The following is a 26,619-nucleotide window of genomic DNA, read 5'->3' on the forward strand; positions in this document are numbered from 1 at the left end:
AAGTGATTAGAAGGTTTTGTCTTGTGGCTCTGACTCTGAAATTTGCTTTATTATTTTGCAGTTGAAGCATCCATTTGCAATCTTAGGTTAGTATGAAATAGCTGAAGTAACTTAAAAAAGGTAAGTGTTACATAACAGTTTCCATAAAACTGGAAAATCAGAATCCTGTCAAACTATGCGTCATAATCAATCCATCAGCTACCTTCTTATAAACACATTAACAACAGCTGGAAAAAAAATTTGGTTGGAGCTGTAGGTTCAATTATCCTGTACTGAGACACATTATTAAGACATCAAGGAAAAAAACCCCACATTTTCTAGAGAACTATATCACTCCTGCTCATTTCTAGTCTTGACAAAAGTTTTTTTAAGGCCAAGAAAGAGAAGACATTGCATGTCTGGCTCTGATTACCAGCCTCTATATGTCAAGAAATAAAAATTTTCATTTAACTTTTCACTGCTTTGCATTAACAATTACAGAACCATGAAGTAACTTTTTTGCTCGGAATGAGGGTAGATTTAAGTAAATTCTTGGAAAGAATTACAGGAGAAATAGAATTCTTTGCTATTTATAATATTTTTCATCAGCAGATTCAAAGTAATCTTGAATATAACATCATATCATTAAACATTGTTATCAATGTTTAAGTACCTGCTGAAATTGCAAGCTTCATCAGAAAGTATTTAAAACACAGATTAAAATTTTGTTTAGAGTGAAAGAGGATAGGATTTTTATTTGACAGACATCAGAGGTGTTAATAAATACTACTACTTTATGAGCAAGAGAGTCCATTTTATGGCATTTTACTTGTCTTCCTGTGTACCTAAGCCATTTAGCACTTCCCAGAAATCTGAAATGCATTCAAGTGAAAGTGACTCTATTGACATGGATGATAAAAATTTATCACACAATGCAAATATGAACACAATTATGATTCTCTTTATACATTAATCAAGATCTCATGACAGTCATCCCAATGCCATATGATTTAAGCTTTAAGGTTTTTTCTGCTATTCTGAAGCAATATAAATTAAAACAGTGGACATTAGACAGTATCTATATTTTTAATTTTGTCTATTACTCTATTACCTCCTCTAATCAAAAATACATTTTTAAATACAATTCATTAACTAGTAAGAGCACAGTAGTGCAACTACTTTTATTTAATAATCCTTCAGATGACAACAGCAAGAATTCAAAATAACTACATAAATTTAAAAAAAAATAATTTTAGGGAGTTTTTAATAGTAAGCCAAACTAAATTTCCCTCTTTGCATGATATTCTCCAAGCAGTTGAAGGATCAGACTTGACATCCCTCAGAGCTAGAGTCTGAACCTCTCTGGTACTGGTCACTTCACTTATTCAGTCCCAATTGCTCAGCTCCTAATCTACCCAGTTGGTATTTTAATTGTACTGACTTCTCTTTACAAGGTAAATATATCATGCCCACAATGAAACCCTTTATCTAAATAGTTATATTAGGACAAAACAACAAAATATGAAGATGAGAAAAGAAGGATCTTACTATCTGGTCTTTGAGATGTAGTCTTGCTGCCTAATTTTCCTATTTTTTTTAGTTTCTCACCAATATCTGACAGGAGGTAAAACTAAAGGCTATGTTCTCAAGAAATGCATTCATAACTGGGCTTGACAAACCTGGTTGCCTTCAACAACACAGTACCCTGTTTAGTTGCTGTTGGGTGAGTGGTGTACACTGCTTGCCTGGATTTCTCCCAGGCTCTCAGTGTTGCTTCCCTCAGCCTCCTCCTGGAGAAGCTGTTGTGTTCTGGCCTGGACAAGAGGTCCGTAGGGTGGCTGGGGACGTGGCTGACCCAGGGGAGTGGTCAATCCCTTCTCTTCAGTGTGACAGCCTGGCACAAGGGGTGTCCCCAGGATTGATCCTGGGCCCAGCACTGTTTGTTTTCCAAAGTGGGAAACACTTGATCCTAGTGGACGGGATCAAGTGTATCCTAGTGAAATTCTGCAAGAGCAGCAAACTGTCTGAGGAAGTGGACACTCAGAGGGAGAGGCACCATGCAGAAAGAGCTGGATAGGCTGGAACGGTGGCGAATGAGAACATTGTGAGGGTCAGTGAGGACAGGTGGCAGCTGGCAAAGCGCAGCCCGGGAGCGCGGCGCAGGCCGGGCTCTGCCCAGCCTGGCAGCAGCTCTGTGGGAGGGGGCTGGCGCTCCCGGTGGGCTCAGCTCCCTCTGAGTGACCCGTGTGCCCCTGAGCACAGAAAGGGAGCGGATCCTGGAACAAGGGCTTCACCAGCAGAGATGGAGTCCTTGTCCCAGCCCACACAGTGCTTGCCAGGCCACATCTGCAGTACAAATCAGTTTGGGCCCCTGGTGCACAACGGGGATGTGGACGGTCTGGGGAGGGTCCAGAGGAGGCACAAAGGCAGTCACAGGGCTGGGAAGGCTGGCACGGGAGGAATGGCTGAGGGAACTGGGGTTGTTCAGCCTTGAGAGAGGAAGGCTTGGGGGAGGTCTTATCCCTGTGTTACAGAATTTGAAGAGTGGCTGCGGAGAAGAGGGAGATTCTCTCTCTTTCCAAGGAGTCACATAGAGAAGATGTAATGTATACAAGTAATTCCTGTGCAGATTCTGATTGAACACAGAAGAGAAACTTTTCTCACTGAGAACAACTGGCCATTGGAATAATTTCCTCAGAACAGTGGTAATTTCCCAACTAGTGGATACTTTTAAGATTGCCTGGACAGGATGCTGGGCCATCTTGTCCAGACCATGTTTTTGCAGAGAAAGGTTGGACCAAATAGTTCCTTCCTACCTATGACTCTATGAAAATCCTAGGCATAGAAATGCAAAATGATTACTACAAGGTAACCTACAAAATGCATTTACAAAATGTCATCTCTTTGGCACTACCTCTTTCATAGGTGTTCTTTTCATAATGTAAATATGCAATAACTCCTTTTCTTTATTTGGTAAGATATTTCACTTTTTAAATGCAATTATATTACATCGATAACTCTTGTAAAACTAAAGACAGCTTGCATCTCCAAATGTTCTTTTATGAGACAGCAAATTGCTAGGTAGGAATCCGGCAAGCATATTTGAACTTAAAATCAGGTCTGAAGAAAGTCCTGAAAGATGTTTTGAGTTTAAAAACTGTTAACAGAGTGTTGAACCAACACTGGAACACCTGTTCATCTTGGAGTTTGCGGTGAGGCAGATTTCAGCAACTGAACTTGTCATTTCCTATTAACAAAAGTCTATAAAACCCCTTAATTAATTAATTAATGTTATTAATTGCTGGTCTCAATGTTTCCATTAGCAGCTGCCTTTTGAATTAAGAAGTCATACATGGCTTTGGAAGTGCTTGATGAGCAATAACTCTAGCAGGACTGTGTGCACTGTTTCCAAAGGATTAAAATGGTGGAAAAAAAAGAAAAAAAAGACAAGAGAACTAACTCATGTCTGCAAGAAAATTGAAGTCAGAATTAGGGGGTTTTTGGTTCAGGAAGAGTAGGCACTTTTGGCAGGGCTATGTTGAAAGTTAAAGATGGGCAATGAATGTTGACACTGCAAAAGAAACTTCAACATAAAAAATGTACGAACAGCACATTATTCATAAAAACAATAACAGATTTGCATGCTCTTAACACTTACATTAATCAACATATCATTCCATTAAAATTGTCAAGCCCTAATGACCAACATAAATCATGAAACAAAACCTACTAATGTCTCCGATTCTTAATGATGTAGAATCCTAAATATTGCTCCGAAAGAAATGGACTAGAATTGTCAAAACCATTAAGACAATAAATTTTTATGTAAGTACCAAGATGTTCACACACTGAAAAACCATACCAAAGAATATGCCAGGCTAAAAAAGTAGATCACAAACTGTAAGAATGGCATTTCCAAACTGCCTGGCTTGAGGTTGCATTCAGCTGTTTTTCAGACTAGGCAATGGAATGCAAAGTTCTCTTTCCAATGCCTTGTCAGAATTCCTGATTGATATATTCGGATAGGTAGGAAACCAGTATTTGGAATAGAGTGCTGTTACTTTTAAATATTTCAATAGATTGTTGCAACGGTTTGAATGGATGAAAATTACTACACTTGTGTATGAACAATTAGCTGCAAAAGCACAGCTGAAGAGTGACCTCCTAAACAGTTATTTAAGGAAGAATTTGGAGCATAATGAATGAACTGGGACTAAATGAACATTGTCACTACAAAATAAAAATTAACAAAATACTAAAATGAATGAACAGAATCCCATCATAAGATGACAAACTAAGTTTGAAATGAAAGTTATCTCTGACAGGCCTCAGCTAGTGCAGTGGTTTGTGCACCATGCCTCAAGGTGTGTGCTACTGGGATCCCAATGGTTACCAACACGGAGATTGGTCCAGTGTAAAGAAAACTAAGAACAGACGTGATAGTAATCTGCAAACACCAGAGAGGTTCCAATCTAGGGAATAATACCAGTTACCTTCTTACTGGGAAAAGAGTAAGTAGGGATCTTAAAGGATTGAAAAACATACATTATATTTTATGAAAACTGTACTGACTGTAAGGATATTGAAAATTCATAATCTTATTTCCTGGACTGGAGGTATTTCAAAACAGGTCAGGTGCCTAACCATCAGTTACGAATGGTTTATTGAGAATTGTTTTGCCTTTGTGCCAGGAAATAGCCTGAATGGCCTCCACAGAGACCTTCTGTATGTTCCTCCTCTGACTCTGTAAACTTCCTCTCTGTAATAAATAAATAAAGAATAGGGGAAGCAAAAACAACTAAGAGCAAAACTGTCTGAAAAGTGACAATTAGAAATTGAATACAATAAAAAAAAATCATAGCAATGTTTCAGTGGTATGTCTAGGTAGATATGGCATCATTCTTAATAATAAAAAAGCATTAAAAATTGTATATTTGTGAAGGTATGAGATTACATATTATGTAAACATTTTTATATAGTAGTTACTGTGGCAGACTGGAGACAAATGTAACATTTGAAATAATAATACCTGAACAAATACTTTGCAAGAGTCCTCAGAGTTAAAGGAAGATGGCTGCTGTGTGCCTGTGTGTGTTTTGTAACAAATCTTAGACTGTGTACAAACTGAAACAGTCCCAATGTAAAAAGATCATTATTTGAAAAGGATTAATAGAATAGTCTAGATTATAATTTGCTTAGTATAAATCCCAAATAATCAGAAAAGTAGGCAGATACTTGACTGATACAGGTTTAAAAGAAAGATAAATAACAATACAAATCAGGTTTTTTGTATAAGTTTTATCAACTACAACTTACTACAATTCCCAGTTAAATTAAAAGAATAATGAAACATGCTTAGATTTTGTTAAGTCACTTAGCTTAGTAGTAGACAACATCATGGAAGATGTTGTAATAGTTCAGTAAAGCATATGTGAAATTTACTAAATATTGACTGACAGATTTCAGTAAGCAGTTGCAAGTTCATCATGCAGTTGCCAAATTTGAAAGTGGATTTCCCATCAGTCGTAAGAATTAGAAAGACACCTGATTTAACTCAATATTTTCATTTGTGAACTACAACTATAAAAATATTTCCTGTTTATAAAATATTCCAAATCCTAAATGAAAAGATTACCTAAGTGAAAGTAAAGAGAAAGGTAAATTAATAGCAAAGTATCATCTGATTAACCAGATCCATCCAAATTGAAATTATACCAAGACAGACAAATTCAAAGATTTGTCTTTGATTTGCATCTACAGAAAAAAAATAACACTGTCAAGGTTACAGAAAGGTGCACTGGATTTGGAAGGCTGGAAAATCAAAAAGTTTTACAGATTGTACTGGACCACCATCTAAACTTCAGTTTTTCTTACTACACTGTGGCCACTTCTTGGCTGTGTGAACAGGGCAGTTGTGATCAACAGTAAGAAAATAATTTTTAATTCAGAAATGTTTAATACTCCTTAATATTGAGAATAACCTCCACAGAGAAATTTGCAGAGACAAAAGTTACAATAATTAATAATAATCAAAATGCTTTTTTTTTTCAAATAATCATTATATAAACTAATATATTTTCCAGAATATATTGAAAGATAAAGAGGTGAAACAATATCTTAAGGTATAGATTCTCTCAGCATTACAAACTTCCTTTATTTAAGATGAAAATTAATATTAATTTAAAGCTAAAATATTAGGAAAGCCTTTTTGCAGTGCTACTGCAAATTTGCAGTGCTACTGACCTGTAATTTGACTTGGAAACTTATTAGTGAAATTCTTTATAATTGCGTATTTTTTCCAGGTTTGAATTTTAAGTTACTTGAATTTGTAATTTAGGTTCATAATTTGACCTTATACATTCATGCTGTATCCCTCCCCTTCAGGGTTGCTGTCCAGTGGGCTCAGCTCTAAAAAGAAACTGCAGGATCATTCTTGTAATACAGTAACTAGCAAATACCTGGTGACAAAATGGCAAGTTTTGAATCTATTTGCACAGAGTGTGTAAGAGGATTGTGTAACACATTAGCACTGAATGTTATAAGGGTATAAAAAGTGTAAGAGGGCTTAAAAGTATGTTCATGCAGGATACTTCAACTTAGGACAGTTGATGTGATACAGATACGACATGAGTTCCATCAGTCTTTAGACACAGGGCTTTTGGAAACTTACAAGGTAAGCCAATAGAAATATCATCCCTTGCCTGTCAAAAGTGTATCATTTATTCCCTAAAAACCTGTTATAGGCCACTGCTGGAAGGTAAAACAGTGGGCTAGACAGATTTTTGCTCTGATGTGGCATGATCCTTGCTCACATTTACTCTGGAAGCTCAAGCTGAACTCACTCCAGGCCTTAATGCAAAGGCACTAGCTAGACACCACATCAAGATAGGATCCTAACAGTTACCAGAACACAGAGGGTGCCTGCAATATAGATGTGCCTTACAGGACTGTTTGCCAATTAAGCACAGAATCCATACACTTTCTGAACTGGAGAAAAAATACATCCATTGCTCCTAAAACATAAGCCAGTTGAACAAAAATTACTTACATCAGTATTACAGGAGCGATAACGTTTCCTTTCTCCAAGACAATATTTGCCTCCACCTGAAGGCCTGGAAAAACATGTTAATGTGTTAGGAAATGCACTGTAACAAACACAACTGCATGAGATATACTGATGCATTCTTAAAATTAATACAAGTCCAAGAGATATATATTCTATAAATAAAAATAAAAAATATGTTCAAGTTTTAAGATGAGATTTTGATAAGGGTTGTATCTTTGACTTGCATTGGAGCAGACACAAAATATTACTGGGTACTTGAAAAATCATCACTCATAATATTAATGTAATTTGCCTAAGTTCCAAACAGTACAGTTTAATTGCATTTCAAAACTTAATAAAAACCATGATGGTTTTAATTATTTGCTTACTTTATAAAGTTGAAATGAGAAATATGTACACAACTTATGTGATACTTCTTTTTTCAATCATCTCATCCTACTTGAAAACCAACAGACTGGTTTTATACTCAGAACCAGAAAGACCATGTATTCTAGTTCAGAAATTTGACTCTGATTTGAATTAAAGTAGTAAATCTGAAGAAACTCCAGAGTAAGCAGATTTCCATTAGTGTAGATAATTGGCTGTTAAATTCCCAAACTGTGCAAGAACACTATCTATCTTCTGAAGAGGTCAAATAATGAACTAACTTAGACTTATATGGAAGATTAATCAGACATCAGCTCTTTGGCTTGCAACTTGAAAGCAGAAAGAAAAAACACTTTGTGAGGCTTTCATAATAAAAAAATTACATATTTACAATTAAAAATTAACTAAAAAAAATAGATCAATATTGGTTTTCACATTACAGTATTTAATCAGGAAATGTTATCCTTAATCAACAGAGTAGTTTTCTCCTAAAGCAGACATACCCTCTCCCAAATGCATTTGTGCTTGTTAAACATATAAAATTTAATAATTTTCATCATACCAACCCAGACACATGGTGACTGAAGTTGAAAAAAAATATTAGGATATTATTCATGCTCCAAACAAATATTTCACTAGGCTTTTTAAATGCTGCTTTGAAAAAAAAATTAATCTATTATTCTCTCATTATCAGAGTCTGATATGTTATTGATGCATACAGATAATTTCTGCTTTTGTATGTATTGTGTAAGTAGTGATACTGGCCAGATTAGGTAGTTATTGATAATAATAGGGGACAAAAAGACCACCTTAAGTAGCAGTGATGTGACTTTATGGTATCTGTCTTGCAGAGTGCAGTGGAAAGCTGGTGGACAGCCTGGCTTGGAAAACACAGATATAAGAACAAACAACCTAAGTGAACAGAGAGCAGAAGACAAGAAAAGGAGTGACAAAAGACACAGATTGAAAGAAACACAAATGACTTCCAGAAAAAGAGGTCTTAAAAAACAACAGTGGTGACTGAGATAGTGATTATGAAAAATGACAAGAGAATATGGCGTAATAAAACTATCCAGAGAAGACCTATGGCTGTGGTGAGATAATCAGAACAGGTAAAAGGCAAAACAGAAAAGAGCAGAGTTCATTCAGCAAAGAACAGTAACAGAAATAAGCACTCCTCATATGAGAAGAGATAGTGACAGAGAGGAGCACTTACCTGACAGAACTTCTCTGAAACAGTGCTCAGGACATTGGAAAACAGACAGATTGTAAGACAAGTACAGATATATACAACAGATAAAGCTGTAGTGGAGAAGCTGGCCCCTCTTCAGAGAGGCAAACAGACCAATAGAGATTAGTGCCAGGGAAAAAAGATGCTGAATTGTTTTAAGAGTCAGTAGGAAGTCACAATTGAAGTGTGGGACAAGGCAGCATATAAATATATTGTATGCAATATAATTTACTACCTACGGTTTGTATGTAAGTAGTTTTATTGAAAACCTTGGAAATACTGTGTTGGGTTTGGGGTTTATTTTTTTAATAAGTAACTGGCAATTGTTATTTTATATCTGAGTCAAGCACTGAAGGAAATATGCCCTAAAAAAGAAACCTCTCTAAGGCATAATTTAAACATATTTTGAGGAACAACAAGTCACATAAAGAAAACCATTCTGGTTACTGCTAAATAAAAATCCAGCTATCTTTACAGTACATAAGATACATTAAAACTGTTAAAAGTATGTCTAGTGAACTCCTGTTTAAGCATTTCTGTCTGCTATTTTGAAGACAAAATTTGGCAAACCAGCAAAACATTTTTACAGATAACAAGTAGAAACCACAGTTTTGAATAATTTCCAAGTATGTCTTTTTGTTGGCTCCGGCTTACTTTAGCTACTTACGCTGGACTGTCACAGTGTCTTATGGACGAGGAGACTCCTCCCCCGCAGGTCCTGCTGCACTCTCCCCACATTGACCACGGACCCCAACCCCCATCTATGCTCTGGGGCCAAGTGCCAAAAGGTACGCACTCTCCCTGATAACACCACTGAAAGATTTCACAAAAGAAACACAAAATTAGCCTGGAGGCTGACAGAGTTATCAGGACAGAAAAATATAAGGGTCAGACAATGACCAATTATAGGCATTAGCATTCCCTGTATAGATAACAAGACTAGTATTTTACTTTTTCTAGCCATGTTTAGACATTGGTGAGGGTGTGTGTGATTTGTTAAATGTCTCCACTCAGTCCTGAATTATAGGTCCCTAACACACAGCAGAAGTATTTTTTATTTCATCAGCCTCCTTAATGTTTCACAATTAAGGAACTACAAGTTGCTTACATTCTTTTAAACAGTAAGATCCATTTCCAAGCCTGGTTTGGTAAAAGACCCTCCACTGAAGATTCATGTAGAGGCTTCATTAAAGAAAATGAAAAATTCCCCTGATAGGATATTTAAGTAAGTATTTCTTTTTATAAAAGGAAGTCTAGACGACGTTACAATGAAGGAAGAATTTGTCGCAGTATTCCATTCACTAACACTACAGACATAATAAAAGTAGTGCTGAAGCATTAGACATGGTACAGAAAATCAGTTTATAGTAGTGAGTGGCCACTTGTTCAGGGAAGAATGTACACATGTATTTTATTCAAACAAACACCTGGACTTTGCAGTATTATTACTTAAATCAGAAAATTACTTAAATCAGAAATACCAAATGACAGAAAATTCACCCAAATTATTAACCATTTAAACAACTGTATAATTTATTTAATCAGAGACTTTTCTAAACCATTCTGGAAGCCCATATTTTGATCACATTCTGGTGTCTACTGTATCACTGAGAATTTGAAGCAGCTCAATTAGATACCCTTTCCTACTACTGCAGGCTTTGGTGACAGAGCAGAGCACGGACTCAGGTCTGTCATGACCTGAATCTGCACATGTCCCTTTCAAGAGGTGAGCAAGTGCTATTTTTAGGCTCCCTTGAATTTCTGTGGTATTGACCCTTTCCAAGATGAAATACAGACTACTTCTACATCCAAAACCAGCCAAATGAATTTGACACACTGAGACATGCACAGAAGATATAGACAGACAGACATATCCTTGTCCCTCTGTAAAGCACTACTGGAAGGCTCAGTCTTAACTTCAGAGTGATATGTACAGCAAAGCCAAGCTTTCTTTTCTTCTTCTCTGAGTTCTAAATTTACAGACTCAGTCAGGATTCATCAGAGGACTGCACCCTTCATAGGGAGCTTATTTTAGATCCAGACTAGCATTGAATGTCTGCATAACACAATTCATGCCATACAGTGAGTGAACTCACATTTTTAGCTAGTATAGATACCAAATAGCACAGTGTTTTGCAACGCCTCTAATGACACAATAAGGATTATATAAGCTAGAGGAGTGCCTAAAATCATATGTTTTTCTTCTCTTTACAGTGATAAACTGATAAGAATTTTATTGACTAAATAACAAAATCTCCTTGTTACAATCTATCAGAGATGCCACAAAAGTATGTGAACAGATATTTAATGCTAAAGTCAAAAGTTAAAAATGAAAATGCTTCTAGGAGTAAAAATGTAAGCAACTAACTTAATTAAAATTACATTACATACATTTGAAACATATAAAGATCCAAGCTAAAAAGATACTCAGATTTAAACTTAAACTCATATGAATATCACAGATATAAAACTGAATATGTAAACCTTCCTAATTCCATACTATTAGAACTATAGAGACAATGGACAGGTGCAATTTACCTGCTTTATTTTTCCAAAGCTGTTTAAAATCCCTACAGTGTGTCATTTCCACTGTTATGTAAACATTGTCTTCCACATTCCCACACTGCCCTGGAAACTTCTTTAAATGCTGGGTTTTCTCTTCTACTGAACTTAAATCTGAGGATTTAATGTTCACCTCTGTGTCTCTTCTTAATTTTCTACTAAAAACTTATCTTTCACTAGAAGCCAGTAATGCATAGAATCTCTGTCAGAGTAATTAAAAATGATAAAAATCTTCATTATTTCTAATGGGACTGCAGAAATGTGCTTCCTCCACGAATGACAGCAACCTCATCTGCTATAATGAGGTTAGAACTATTGAGTAATCACCATATGAAGAAAGAAGAGGAAGTGACAGCTATTTTAAAAGAACAGTTCTTTATGGAAGGCTTAGATCTGAAATAATAATTTTTCTCTAACATTGACAGAAAAATTTTCCATTATTTCAGCAGAAAGATTACTGTGATGCATTCAAATACACATAAAATATGTAAATCCTCTGTGAATAAAAGCACTCTGAATTTTTTCCTAAAGAAGTGACTAATGAAAATAAAATATGATACAGTGGCACATTTGAGATCACTTTTATGAGTATTAGCTGCTTTACAGAATTAACATTTATAATAGCATGGTTTTAGAAAAACCACACAGCAAGCACTCTAATATTGAGGAAAATTGATTTCCTGTTTCATATGAGGAAGAAAAATATTAGTGTAAATTTTAACTACTGATTTTCAATCATTACAATTATTTTGCTAGAAAGCGTAATGTTCAATAATAACTTAAATTTATCTTATGTTAATGTCAAATGACAAATCACCCCACAATGTAGCTAGGTAAACTATCCTTTCAGCACTGTATTTTCACTTTTTGCATGTTTGCCCTTCTTTTACATCCCTACCATGTATGTAATCTCTGATCTACAGGAAGGGTTACCTTTTTTAATACTTTAAATTAAAACATGACATAAATGTTCTTATCAGTTTTCTCTTATTGTTTTATATGCACAAGTTCTTCATCAGTGTATTTTTAAAAATCTATCAGTTAATTTACCTTCACAAATATACCCCTGGGAATAACAGAGAGAAACTTCATGCATATTTAAAATTCTCATTACAAATTAAGAAACCTAATTTGTACCTTTTTGAACCCAGCTGACATGTAAAACCCTTCACCAAACCATGAGCATATTAAAGCTTCAAAACAGAACAGATGTAACACTTCCATCAGCAGCAAGAAACCATTCTATTCTCTTTCCCTGTATGCAGAAAACTGCTGAATAACTCTTATGGAAAATACTCTAAAATCCTTCAGGTGTAATAAGCAGATATCTACCACGGAAAATTTCAGCCCCAAAGGGTTAAAGCTTGGCAGGTTTATAAAAACAACTGAAAGAAGGTTTTATTACAGAAGGTTAGGCTACTTTACACATAGAAATGCCTACACATTCTACCAATAATATATTAATATATATTGCATGAAATTATGTTTTGGGCTTTTTGTTACACATAATACATAAGTAAATACCTAAATAAGGTGAAATACCCTGAGATCTTGTTCGGTATTTAGAGCTGGAATTTTAATTTCTTATGTATTTGGACAGAATCCATCAAAATAGGGCTTAACTTGGTTGAGGCCTTTAGGCATGACTGCGGTACAAATGTAGCAATAATAATAATAACAACAACAATAAGAAGGTGTTACCTATTTATTTCACATTACTCTTTGGGAAAGGGAATGATTTGGAAAGAGCTCATGATTTCTGGTTTATTGCTACCAGGGACTATTAATTCACAAGAAGCTTTGTGGATAGTTTATTGACACAATTCTCTGCTGCTAACAGGTCTCTTTGGTTAACAGGTCTATCTTTGTAAAATGGCATGGATTTTCTCATTTCCTTCTAAAATCTAACAATAGAACAAGATACTGGTGACTGGAAAAATATGTTTGGTAGAGAGCAAACTGATTAAAACCTCTTGACAAGGGAATAGATCAACAGTGTCTAAAAGGATCTCAATTTGTAGTCTCATAGTTTAAAAAACATAAATTGAGGTTAATTAGTCTTTGTCATCAAAAAGGAGGATGGTTCCAAAATAAACCTAGACTAATGATTTAAAAGCAGGGCTGCTAACATTTTCTATTTTCTAACTCTAATATAAGGTAACATTTTGGTACTATGCTCTCTATTTTTATAGGCTAACTCTAATCACTCTGTTTTTAAAAATTACTTCTTTAATAAATTTATTTAACATGGTTTACCAATATTTCCAAACTCAGCATGGAAAAGTCATCAGAACTATACCAGGTCATGGGTCCTGAATGAAGCCGTCAACACGCATTAATAAACTGTGACAGCTGCCCCAAACCTTTCATTCTTGTTGTTTAAACATCAGATTGCAAGTCAAAATGCACTGTTATCTCTGTTGAAACCGGCTCAGCTAGCATGACAAAAGTCAGAGTAAGAATAGATGTGAATGGTCATTGTTCAGAAAAAAACCCAACCTGGATCACCGAATCTCATGAACAGATGCAGCCACTCTCAGATACTGGAAATGGTTTAATATAACAAGCTCGCTTCACTTTGTAAAAAAACTACATAAAATATATTATCTTGAAAAAAGGTATGTAGAATGCATTTTTTTCCTCCCCAATACATATATTTTAAATCAATTAAAATATTTTTCTCTCCTCCTTAACATCTGTATAGATTTTGCCTTGTAACTGAGAAATGCTCTTCTAACATTCTTGTCTGAAACTACTGATATACAGAGATTGTTTTAAAATCAAAATTCTCATATTCAGACAGATATTGTACTGCTAAATTTATCTATTGCAATGCTGACTTTCTGTACTTTTCTGTTAGGTAGAAGAGTTTATCTGACTGTGTATCGAAGTCCATAAAGCTAAACAGCGTAAGTGTAACTGAACAACAAAATAATAATTCAAAGTCAAAATAGAAATGTGACTGGGAAATACAGGCTTTTATAAACCTTTTTATGCAGTCATTATTTTTTTCTATATATTTTTATGATTTGGCTTCTATCTAAAAGAATAAAATTCTTTTCCCTTCTAACAAAATAACATAGTTCAGGTTCTAGATTTACATTGCACATTTTCAAAGTCCAAGGCAGACCTAGACCTGTAACAATCTTTAATGGAAGACTGGTATATAATCAAATAAAGATTAAACTAAAAGACTTTTTACAAAAAAATTACTCAAAAAATAAACTGAGGAAAAAGAACTCGTTCTGGGGTTGTTTTTTGATCCAGGCTCTAGAGTTTTATAGAGAGGATAAATATTTTATCAAATGACACATATAAAATACTGGTGAAAAAATTCTGCAGGACACTTTCCATTACAACACACATGTGTTATGATAAACTAAGCTTTAGTTCAAACTGTTATAGTTGCTGTGAAATACTTTAGTTTTCTAGTTCTTTCTTCTTGTAGTCTCTGAAGAATAATTTGCTTCTTCTAACAATAAATTGTTTGCACTCACCCCCTTTTCAATGCTCCCTGTTTGGCAAAGGGTACCTTCTGCTGCTGGGATGCTGTTGGTAACACAGCGGTTACTCTTGCTGAGGCACCAGAGCTCTCTACACACTTCCTAGGAAAGAAGGCAGAAGCAAGTTGATCAGAATAAAAGCCTCAAATTTCTTCCAGTCCTCATATACACATATGCACAAATTTGTTTTGGACAGAGAAAATTACAACACAGTCTGGAGAGAGAAATCTAAAGATTTCTGTGCAGGCAGTAATTTTGAAGCCACTATATTTTGAAAGAATATCCTGCCAAAAAAAACCTATTCTGGAAGCATCAAAACTAGACAATAATATGTTTTTCACACCTGCCATTCAAGTAATGTTTGATAATTGCTTTTTTTCTTGATTTGTGCTAAGACTGGGATTAGTAAATTTTAGTGTTGTTATAGAAGTACTCTTCAGGTGAGCTGTAGTGTCTCCATTAAGGCTGTTATCTGCCCCAAAATTACCTGCCAAAAAGGATTCCAATAATTTTGAGATATGAAACAGCAACAATTACTTTTCTTTCCTTTATGTAAAAAGGAAGCTTTTGAGTTCAGACTAGCCACATTTCTCTTCTGCAGCATTTATAACAGAAGTGCATGTGTAGTTAGAACTAACTAACCCATGTACTAAAATATATCCTTTAGGCTTTTAAGATTTGCAGCTGTTCTTTCATAAATTAGTCTATCCTATTTCCCTGTGAGTCAGTGTTAAACTAACTGAGATTTTCAAATCATCTTTTTGTTCCTACCATATTTTCCTCATTTGGTTTTGCCCATTTATTATTTAAATTAGGCCAGTTCTGCTGATACTGGAGATAAACTGTTAAAACTAGCAAAGGATTGAAATTCATAATGTGGGCATGATCCAAAATTGGGTGAACACCAGAAATCTTCACAGTTGCTCCAGCTGCCCTTGGATTCAGCTGTGTACACACAAAAGAATCAGGAGATTTTTGCTTTTACAGTAAATTACTTACACAATAAACTTTACTGTATTACTCTGGGATCTGTGCAAGACTTCACAACTTCCTTGTACATATTCTATATTTTAAAATATTTATAAAAATTTGGAGTAGACCAAGATCTTTAAAATTATCTTATGATAATCCTTACTGTTTCATTTTATTTAACTGCTGCTTGAAATAATACCCTACCAAAAATCCTTGTATAGATTCTATACTATACTATAGATTTCTATAGTGAAACTTGAAAGAAAAAGAAAATTAAAAGACAGTGTGAATGAATTGAAGTTATTGTCCACTCCCTTCCAGCTTCATTGTTTCTCTGAGGTAATGGATAAGTATCGGGCATCTATACATCCTATATGATGTCTTCTATACATATCAACAGGAGGTATGTTTTACCCTGAGATTCATGCTTCTTGCATTGTACTGCATATAAAAATTGATTTATTTATACATTACTCTCTACCTGCTGCAGCAACAGTTCAACAGTAGAATCTTTTCTTGAAAAATGCTAAATTATTTACAAAGTTTAGAATAAGCTGGTGCCGTTGTTGCAGGGATGTTAATACAGTATTGAGTTTCATGACTGGCAGAAGCAAGGTATCTTCTCTATAATCCATGAAAAAGTAGACTATAGGAATGATTTGAAATTATATGGAAGAAACCTGGTGATTCCTGGAGCTTCCATCCAATTTTTAATAATTAGGCCTAAGTTAATTCATCCTATTTAGTTTCTGGTTCTATGAAAACTTAAAATTATTAAGCCTGTTTTGGGAGATATACTGCCACTTGTAAAAGTCTACCTGTAGTTAATGCAAAACTTTTCAAATTAGTTTTTTGCAATAAAGAAATGCAAGCCGTATAAATATTGACTTAAAACTCTGAACAAAATTTATTTCTCACTCAGCCAAAAAATTTTCAAATTAAGATACACATAAATAAATATACTAATAAAAATAAAACAGAGAAGTAATAGAAGATACATCACAAACCTTCTTGAAAAATATAACTCGATTACAAATTTCACAGCAACCAAGGTGCTAAAAAATCAACACTGAATCAATTTCACATCTAAATCAACCATGAATCCAAACTTCAATACAGTATAGATTTCAAAGTAAAAACCTAAAATGGATTCTTTTCAGACACAGAATGAGGTCCTCCTGCCATAATCCTGCCTTATTTACTTTAACCTTTACTTCCTCATTTTGTTGAACAAAATTGGTGTCATTTACTTGCTCATGCTTCATGTGTGGTTTACATTGTCAAATTAAAAAGTGTCAGACTGTGGTAATTCTACTTGTGACCTTTTATTTATTTTTGATCTGACCAAATTCAAATGTCCAAGTTAACAGCTGTTCTGACTTCATGGACTTTGCTCCAAGGTTCTGAAAAGCAAAACATTCAATTGCAATAAGAAACAAAGATTTTGAATATTCCCATATGGACAAAAGCAAAAATCAGGTCTGGATAGCAGTCTGGAGTTTTTAAAACATCTACGTTTAATGATGATTTGAATCCAGAATTCTGGTTTTTGCTCCAGAGTTGATGTGCAGAATCCCACTTCTGATATGCCTACACAAGTATACCTTCTATATATTATCATGTAAGTGGAAGTAATAATTAATATGTCTTTGGCTTTTGTCTCTGCAAATGAGAGCATTTGACAACTTCCTTTCAATAGGATTCTTCCTGGATATTCAGGCTTCTCTGGTGCATTACACTCTTCTAATTCACTGATCTAATACCAGCCTAATATTTTAATTCAACAGTGTGAATTAATGACTAGAGTACTCCAAAACTATTTTATTCATTTGTCTGCTTGTAGAAAGATTACAAGCAGGTCAACTCACCTCCCTGCTTCACAAAGTGAGAAAAATATTTATTCCTGAATTGTTTTGAGAACAGTATATCAAAACTAGATTTAATACTGACATAGTCTGACAGTCCTTTTTCAGACTGTAATTTCAGCAGGAATTTACCTCAGTAAATCCCTAAAGACAAAATGATAGTAGTGTAAAATTACTACGGGCTTTATCGTACTATAAATGCGTGAGCACAAACCTCTACTTAAATCAGAAAGGAATTCTGTTTGAGACAGATATACAATATCCTAAAATCAACAGAATATTTCCTCAAAGAAAAACTATTCAAAGCACCAAAGATTCACAAAAATAACACAATGTATGAATTTGTAGACATAATTTGTATTAAACCCAACAAATGAAAGGGGTTTTGAATTATCTTTTAATTATAGCAAATTTACGGTATTTTTTATTTTTCCCCACTGTACTGCATTTAAAAGAAAACATAGACTCTGAAGTATATTTTCCATCACCCTGTACATGAAATGAAAAATAACATTAATAGTAATTTCAAAACTAATGAGATACCTAAAAAGAAGTAAAAAATCCATCTGTGCTGTTATTTCATTAAATGAAAATGGAATTATAGCAGGTACTCCTATGGCTATGTCTATTTCTTTATTTTCAGCTGACCTTGGAAAGTTAAACAAAGAAGTTCTGACTAAGGTTCATAAAGCGTTCTCTTCTCCAGCTCAACCGCACAAACCCTATACCTGCTACTCCTTTAATTATTGACTGGAGCTATTTCCTTACTACTGCCATTATCTGTAACACCTCTAACCAATAATTTCTAATAAGCCAGGCCTAAAACCATATAAGAAACTGACCTGAAAAAGTCAGGCCCAAAATAACTAATAGAAAGCATACTGCTTTTTTTTCCACACACACAAGCATGCACACTCACCCACCCACACCCACCCACCAAGAGGTGACCTTTTCATGGTAGTCTTTTCTTCCATGGAAAAGTACGAAGCTAATATATTTTGCCACATTATATTTGTTTGAATAATTTAGTGAAACTAAGAGAAAGAAGCATAATCTGAAAATTAATAAATGACTTCAAAGTCAGTCTCCAAATGTCTCGATTTAGTAAGTACTAATTTGTAAAGCAAACAAGGGAAAAGTTTTAAAAATCCAGGAAACATAAACTGAAGTTGAGGCCTGTCACAAGATCAAGACAAGATAGATGACAACCTGTAACGGTGTATCTTAGGGTTCCATGACTTCAGTTTGGAATTCGGATGCTTGTATTTGCAGTAAATTAAACAAAGCTGAACCCATCTAGAGAAAAAAACACAGCAAATCAAATTACCTTCTTTTTGCCTAAGTATGATAAATGATGGTGCCTCTTTCTGTTGCATCATGCAGAGTTACATATAGGCATTTCAAATTATGTAATGTCTAAGCATCCTATATCATAATCCTCATAAATTGTTATAATACAGCACAATGAAAACTCAGTAATATGAGCAAAGATCAAATTGCTGTGCTGTTCATGTTTTCAAAACTCATGAAAGCTTCCAACAAATGTTAGCAGTTCAGACCATAAAATTAAAACTGAAAAAAAAAAGGATGGGAAATAAATTCACAAGGCATAATAAATTATGATAATTTGGGAGGTTCACCTTTGTTCATAAAATTTTAAAATCCTAAGTAGGTTTGTCTGTTACTTCAGCATGTTTAATTTATAATATGCTGCACCTCTTGATGAGCTTTGCTAAAAGAGAGCATAAAAATAATTAGCTTGAACTGCATTTCAGACCTGAAAATCATCAACAGAGTATTTTCAGGGTCCTTGCTGAAATGAAGATGACTTCACTAAAACTAGAAGACCCTAATTAATAGGTGAACTTCAGAAGGTTCAAAGTTTTGTTCAGATAAGCACACAGAAATTCATTTTAGTGCTTCACTACCAAAAGCTCATTAAGTGGTGCAACATGTTATGAATCACATGCTGAAAGGATGTGAAATAGAATACAAAACTGAAGTCCCACCTTCATATTATGTTATCAACATTCTTTCACAAATATTAGGTGCTTATGTGAACCTTAGGAAAACTAAAGGCACTCTACAAGATCAATCACCTCCAAGTACCATCTTCGCTTTCAAACCCATGCAACCTATCCATCTTTATTCAAACAACATTCCAGTATCTGGAATCTCATTCATTATTGCTTCTACAATCATCTAATGCACTCCTCCTGTTCTGATCACCAGCTTCTCCTTGCACTTTCTTAACAGCATTCATAAGATGCAGGCACATTGGTGTTGACATCTGTGTCTCTAAGAGACAGAAAGAGAAAAACAAAGACAGAAAGGAAGGAAAAAAACATGGGGGGGTTGGAGACAAGATAGTTCTAAGGAAGAAAGAAGAGGACTGCAGGAACTCATTCAAAAAAGGATGCAAAGCTGCTGTAGGTTCCAGAAAGGGTAAAACTTCTGGGACTTCCTTGGCTATACACATCATAAACTTAGAAAAAAAGGGGAACAAAATTTGTTCAATTACAACACAATCCCATAAGTCCTTATACAAGAAAAGCTTAAAACTTTCAATCATTTGTAATGCTAAAGGACTACACAATAGTGGTGAGAGTTCTTTCAACTGACTAGGAAGCCCAAACAAAAAAAAGAAAGGTTGATAAAAATTGCAGAGTATGATACCAGTATCTTCAATTCTTCTCTTTGTTTACACATACTTTTAACACCACTTTTTGAGCAATGCAATGTAAATCCATCTGATGAAACTACATATGCTCTGCTAACAAACAAGTATAAAGCAACTTAGTTATGGTAAGAGATATGAAATTAGGTCAAAAAAGCACTTTACAGTAAGTTATTATTATGCTCAAATTCAACTAAATGCATGATCCTAGGTATAATATCAACAGTGAGGGAGCAAAAGGAAAACAGTAGCTTTGGTGCAAAGACACAACAGTGGCTTCTCTGCCTCTCCTTCTGAAAAATCACCAGCTTCCAGAATCTGCTTCTACCTTCCTATAAAACCCCTACATCAAGCTCAGTAATACTGCTCTTCATTTAACTGGAGCAAACCACATCCATACTTCATGAGAAAAGTGACAGTTTAATTCATGAACATTAAAATTTGTATCACCCGATTACAGGAGTCAATTGCAATTCAGGCTTCTTGCCCTACTGGAAATATTGTAGAACTATAGGTATATAGTAATGTGTTTACTCTCCTGGATTTTAAAGTCAGCTGACCAATGCTGGTGGAAAAGCATAAAATGCAGAAAAAAAACCCCAAATAATTGTAAGCTATCTCTGAAACCCTGCTGCTAGCAGCCAGCAGCTTCACAGATCATAAAATGCAACACAGCAATACCAAACATATGCATAAAGTATTAACTGCTTTTAAAATGTCTGAGGTTTCAGCTTCTGTCCTAAAAATGCAGGGACCAGCTCTAAAGCAAAGCATTATTTTGAACCACAAAATCAGTGAGTTACAGTCATGCATTTTCCAGGTATTTAAACTCATAAAGCAGAGAAACTGAAAGTCAAGACTGCAATTCTTTCCTGAGTTAACCTAGAGACAGCCAATAGCCAACTGTTACTAGGCAGATGCTCAAAGGATAAGGAGGAGATCAGAAATCAATGAAATAGTTCCCTTACAATCACCTAAACCAAAAGACTAAAGGATGTTCTGAACTATTAGGTGGAACTAAAACACAAACAGAGCAGAGAATTGAGACACGTCTGGCAATCAGCAGAAGAAAATCCACGCTGCATCATCCTAGGAGATGTAGGATATCCAGCATTACAGTTACTAGCACTGTTTCTAATAACCTCAAAATCTTCCACTGCAGTGAACCCAATAAGACACCTGAAAGCATGTACTGCCTTTAGGAAAAAGCTATGCATCAGTGTTAAATGGTTCGATTTCCACCATTAGAATTTGGCTCACTGTAAGTCATAAATTTAACATTCTCCTGAGTGTGAAAATATACCCTAAAAATGAAATATTTTAAATAGCTTGAGACATTGCCTTTCACTTTTTTATTCAAAATACCCATTTATTTACCTAAGTTTTGTAAAATTTGCCCTGTATCAGAAGGGACATAGTACAGCATATAGACTAGTATAGTATAGTACAGTGAACAATGCCCATGTAACATATAGTACAGTGAACAATGCCCATGTAACACTAGGAGGATCACTGTCCACTTGCTAAAATAGAGCTTTATTTTTTCAGCTCAAACAGATAAGGCATCACCTTGACTTCTTATCTCACTTAATGTGCTAAACAACACAGAGAAATCTGACCAATAGCTGCAACACTTTTGCTACAAGAGATCTGTCTGAATGTAACTAAATTTAATTAGGTGTTGTCCCTAAAATAGCACCAAAGCTACTGAGGAGCTCCTTTTTATGCCAGATTGTCCATTTGACTAATAGCAAACATACACAAAAGCAGAAACTTGAAGTCCCTTTAGTAATTGAGTTCTGATGCTTTAATTGGTCAAACACTTCTCCACGTATTCAACTTCACATTCCTAAGAAAGAACAACTCCAACTTTACAAGTGAAAAACTCATTGTAGAATTAGGATAGGATCTATGATCTAGAGCAACAGTTACATCCAGAGGGTACAGATGAGGAAAAAAGGAGAAATGAAGAGAAAAGGCAAGAAACGCAGATTAACATTAAAGCTACATGGTTGAAAGAGGTACTTTTTCTAAAGGTTAAACGATTATGGCAGAATTCCTAAGCAGAAAGAACATGAAGATTTTCCAAGTTATTTCAAAAACACCAATTATATGAACAGGTTCATCACAAGCCATTGAAGATTTTCTGCCTGCATGTATTTTGATTTGAGAGTTCAACTGTTTCTCTTGTCATTGCTTGCCACTAAAAATCAGTAAAGAACATGAGCAAGAGAAAAATGCAAGAAATTTTCTCTGAGACTTGGAATTCATTTCCTTTTGGGTCATAAAACTCCTTGTTGGAAAGCCTGCTCTACACCTTTTTTTACCAGACGCTTCAAGTAGAAAGGGCTAAAAGACATGCTTGAAAGAAGCTACTATATGAACTACAATCACTGTAATTAGGTAGTTTGTTTGCTATGTGTTTCCATCATAGTTGCACGTGTCTGAAAAAGATCCATGAACTATTAATGGCATCTTCATTGAATAGTACATTAAAAAGAAATATCCAAAGCACTGACTTGTTTACTTTTGATAATAACAGGGTTGGGCAGAGTATTTGATTTAGCTTGTCTTGGGATTTAGACTTAGTTTCACTCTTCAGTCATAAACCCTTTCATAAATAAGTAAGTCTTATTAAAGTAGGCCATTTTCGTCTGCACTACAATCTCCCAAAGGCTGTTTCTCTCCTACTTCAAAATGATCACTTCAAATCTCTAAGATAATAATCACCATGGTCATATTTGCAGAGCATTATGGCCACAGCAGATAATATATTTAAATGTATATACTATTTTAAATGCATATTATTTCTTAGAATGGCTATTACCAGACTTCTACAATAACTTATATATTAATATAAGCAGTTTGAATCCTATGATCAAAAAAAGAGTGACTGTTTTCTGAGACACTTGGAAGTTATGTTCACAGTAATGGCACACAGATGGAACACCTCACCCTCCATCAATTCAGAGGTGTGGTAATGAAGACACAGCTTCACTGCATGAAGACATTGCCTCAATTAAGTGTCAACCCCTTTTTCGTAACTCTTAAGGAATCCCAAAAAAAACATTTCAAAAAGAAAAAAAAAAAAAAAAAAAAAAAAAAAAAAAAAAAAAAGAAGAAAAAAAAAAGAAAGAAGAAGGCAAAAAGCAAAGATAAACTACGTGTCTCCATTACTTCCAATTCTTCGTGGTTTAGAAACGGGCTTAAAAAAAGAAAATGTACTGTGCATCATGATCATCACAATGGTTATACAGTTTAACAGTGTTTTAAAAACCCTACATATATATGGAAAAGCTAGGTTTTAGACATTATGAACATTCCAGTTTAATTTAAAATGCAATATGTCTCCAAAGACTGTGCCATTAGTCATAGCTCAAATACCTGCAGATTTCCCTAGTCTGCAAATAAAAGATTGGGGCGAAAATTTGTAAGAAAAAAAGAAAAATAAAAATGGTATTACTTCGATGAAGAGCCTGGAAATAGGGCATTAAAAAATAATGATGGGAAGTGAGAACCTAAGGAGGAACAATGAAGGCCAAAAGAGGCTTGATGAGGAATCAGAAGACTCAGAGCTACTTAGCCAGCTACATAGCTCTTAGATCCTTTCCAAAATGCAATCTGCCAAAGAGACATCCCAAGAATAATACTGTATTTATCACCCCAGAGATATTAAAAATTGATTTTCTTGTTTTATTTCATTATTTTATCTGAATAATCTAGAAATTTAGTATTATTAAAACTACTTAAACCGTAAGACATGTTCTCAGTGTTTACTTAGTGTGGTCTCAGCTGATTATTTCATAACAAGCATAGCAGAATGCGTTCTTTGACTGCACTTTTGGCAGGAAGATTTTAAGTAAATATTTATAACACAATGACCTACATGTGAAGGTTTTTATTTCTACTGTAAATTTATTTACTTTAATTATTGCACACTGGTACTTGCAGCCAAATCTTTGCTAGTAGTTTGCTATTCAGTATTCCATCCAGCTATCTAGCTTCATGGTCATCTGTTCCCAGAACCATAATTCATCTTTCAAAGTAGATATCAGAATAATATGAGATGCAATAGACTCAATGTAAGGAAAAAACAAACAAACAAACAAAAAAATAAAATCAGATCTGATAAATCAATACAAGTACAAAAGAAACTTCAAAATGAACCTTTATATTGAAAGGTTAAAGCCAGCAAAACAGACTTTACGTTTCAAGATTAATACGACATAAACCTGATCTCAATTAACTGAAATCGGGGAAAATTCTGTATTACACTTTACAAGGATCAGGCTCGAGTGTTCTGGACTCTTTTTTTTCTACAATTAAAGAACAGCTTACCCGGCTCACCATTACCCACATTTAGTGTACAGCACATACAAATGGCTCAGGCAAAAGATGCAGCACAAGGATTAAAGTTAACCCTTTGCTCTACAATGATGGCACCGGACATGCTATTGGAAATCTGTAACCCACGACTACAACTAACTAAAGATTTATGCTATAAAGGAATATATACAAATGACTAAGCAGAACACTCAGCATAAGGATTAAGACTTCTTACCCCATATTTACATTGGCGGGATGTTGCTCCATACTGGAAGCGACACTGTTCATCAGCATCATACACCTGACCTGGGGCCACAGCTGGATAAAGAAAGTCACGCTTGGGAGGCTCATTATCAAGGCAAGTACCACGGCCCGAACTGTTCAACATAAAGGACCAAATCAATTAGGAATTCTACTGACTGTAAATCACAGTAATGATATTACGTATCTAGTTCTTACTTTTTAACAGTGCTGGGTGTGAAACATATGATTGCAATAAACAGACAGTAAGAAGGTACACCCATATTAACAAGAGAAAATATTTAGAGGTAATTAGGAAATTAAAATAATTTTTCATCATTGTTGTTTTTAAAAATGCTTCTTTTAGATTGTGAAATAATTTTATATATTATCCTTTTTAAAAGTGTGATAATTTCTGAGCCACACAAGACTGATTTTCATTTTTTGGTTTAGGATTCCTATTTGTTTTCACTGGAGAACAGCTACATTTAGTCATAGAATGAAAAATAAACAAATTAAACAAATGCAAGAAATTCAGTTTACAATTTGAAATGACCCTTCTGATCCTTCAAACAGCTAAGTATAATCTTATAGATAGGAGCAGCTCGACTGGTTTATGTAAAACTAAAACACATTCAAGTTTCAACATGACAAAATGTTTATAGGATCAGGACCTTAATATGCAAGCTTTTCTTCCATTCAAGTAGAGAAAATTGTTGCAGAGGTAAAAATTCTGCAAGAACTTCAAATTTACCTATACTAGGGTGAGTGAAAAAAATTTTATGGGTCCAAGATCTTTTTTATTGTATTAATATTCAGTCCTAAAATATTCATGTTGGAACCAAAAGAATCATCTTTGCAAACTTCAATATTTTCTTCTTTTTATATTCACTGTTTTGTTCAGTGGTTGATGGTTTTTTTCCAAAATATGCCCATATTCAACCACAATAATTTAGCATAGTGGAATAAATAACAAAGAAAGCCAAAACCAGACCGAGTTCTGTTTAGAAAACTTCTTACTTTGCTAAATACAATTATTCAGTTTTATTGGGTCAGTGTGCATAAAAGAGGACAGATGCTTTTTTACTTTCATTTCACATGTGAATAAGTGAGGATTTTCAAAGAATTCTTATGGCAACACTTAAATTTTTTTTTCCGACATTCCTACCAATTTTGCCAGCACTTATGTTCTGTTTTTTTCCAAATCTTTTCCATGCACCTTGCCAAAGGAACGTAATTTCAGAAGTGAATGTTCTACACTGTTTTTTGGAGATCTCCAATTTTCTATACTTTTCATCTGCAGATAAAAAAAGAGCAAAAAGTGTCCTTTAACTACACATTTTATGTTCTCATTTTAACTCTATTTTGATCAAGTCTTCAAAATACTACAAAAGATCTTTCGGAAAAATGAAGAAACAAACCTCTGCCAATTTGATGACCAATTCCAAGGAATTTGGTGTGATTCACCTGCATGCATGCATACACACCACATCCAGACATCCACTACTCAGCTGAAATCTATTTTTTAAATATCAGCTGTGTGGTTCTGGTATAAAAAATGGTGTTCCTTCACCTTCATCTCATGTAATTACTGATATATATATATATATATAATATATATATATACACATACATATATATATATATTCTAGCAGTAGAAGTTGGGAAAATATCCTTCAATCTTTTCAAATATTTCAGTGTTGTATTTTGCATGTATGAGGAGTGCATGTTAATACTTCCAGTATTAAAAGAACTGACATACAAGCTGATTTTTCTGCAAGGTCTGGACTAAACTGCAGATAGAATCTTTCCTTAAACAAGCAGTGAGAAGT

The 26,619-nt window shown here is 34.5% G+C and overlaps 1 protein-coding gene across 2 annotated transcripts in view; it reads right to left on the reverse strand.

The window, feature by feature from the left end:
• Nucleotides 1-26,619, reverse strand: part of ADAMTS6 (ADAM metallopeptidase with thrombospondin type 1 motif 6) — a 145,868-nt gene that overhangs the window by 34,979 nt on the left and 84,270 nt on the right. For both annotated transcript variants that reach the window (XM_063423009.1, XM_063423007.1), the window contains 4 exons: nt 24,783-24,924; nt 14,702-14,809; nt 9,310-9,455; nt 7,028-7,091 (listed from right to left, as the gene is read on the reverse strand). In XM_063423009.1, coding sequence (XP_063279079.1) covers nt 7,028-7,091; nt 9,310-9,455; nt 14,702-14,809; nt 24,783-24,924 — 460 coding nt within the window. The remainder of the gene's footprint in view (nt 1-7,027; nt 7,092-9,309; nt 9,456-14,701; nt 14,810-24,782; nt 24,925-26,619) is intronic.

The sequence above is a fragment of the Prinia subflava genome, chromosome Z (assembly GCF_021018805.1).
Source record: "Prinia subflava isolate CZ2003 ecotype Zambia chromosome Z, Cam_Psub_1.2, whole genome shotgun sequence".
Classification (NCBI taxonomy): domain Eukaryota; kingdom Metazoa; phylum Chordata; class Aves; order Passeriformes; family Cisticolidae; genus Prinia; species Prinia subflava.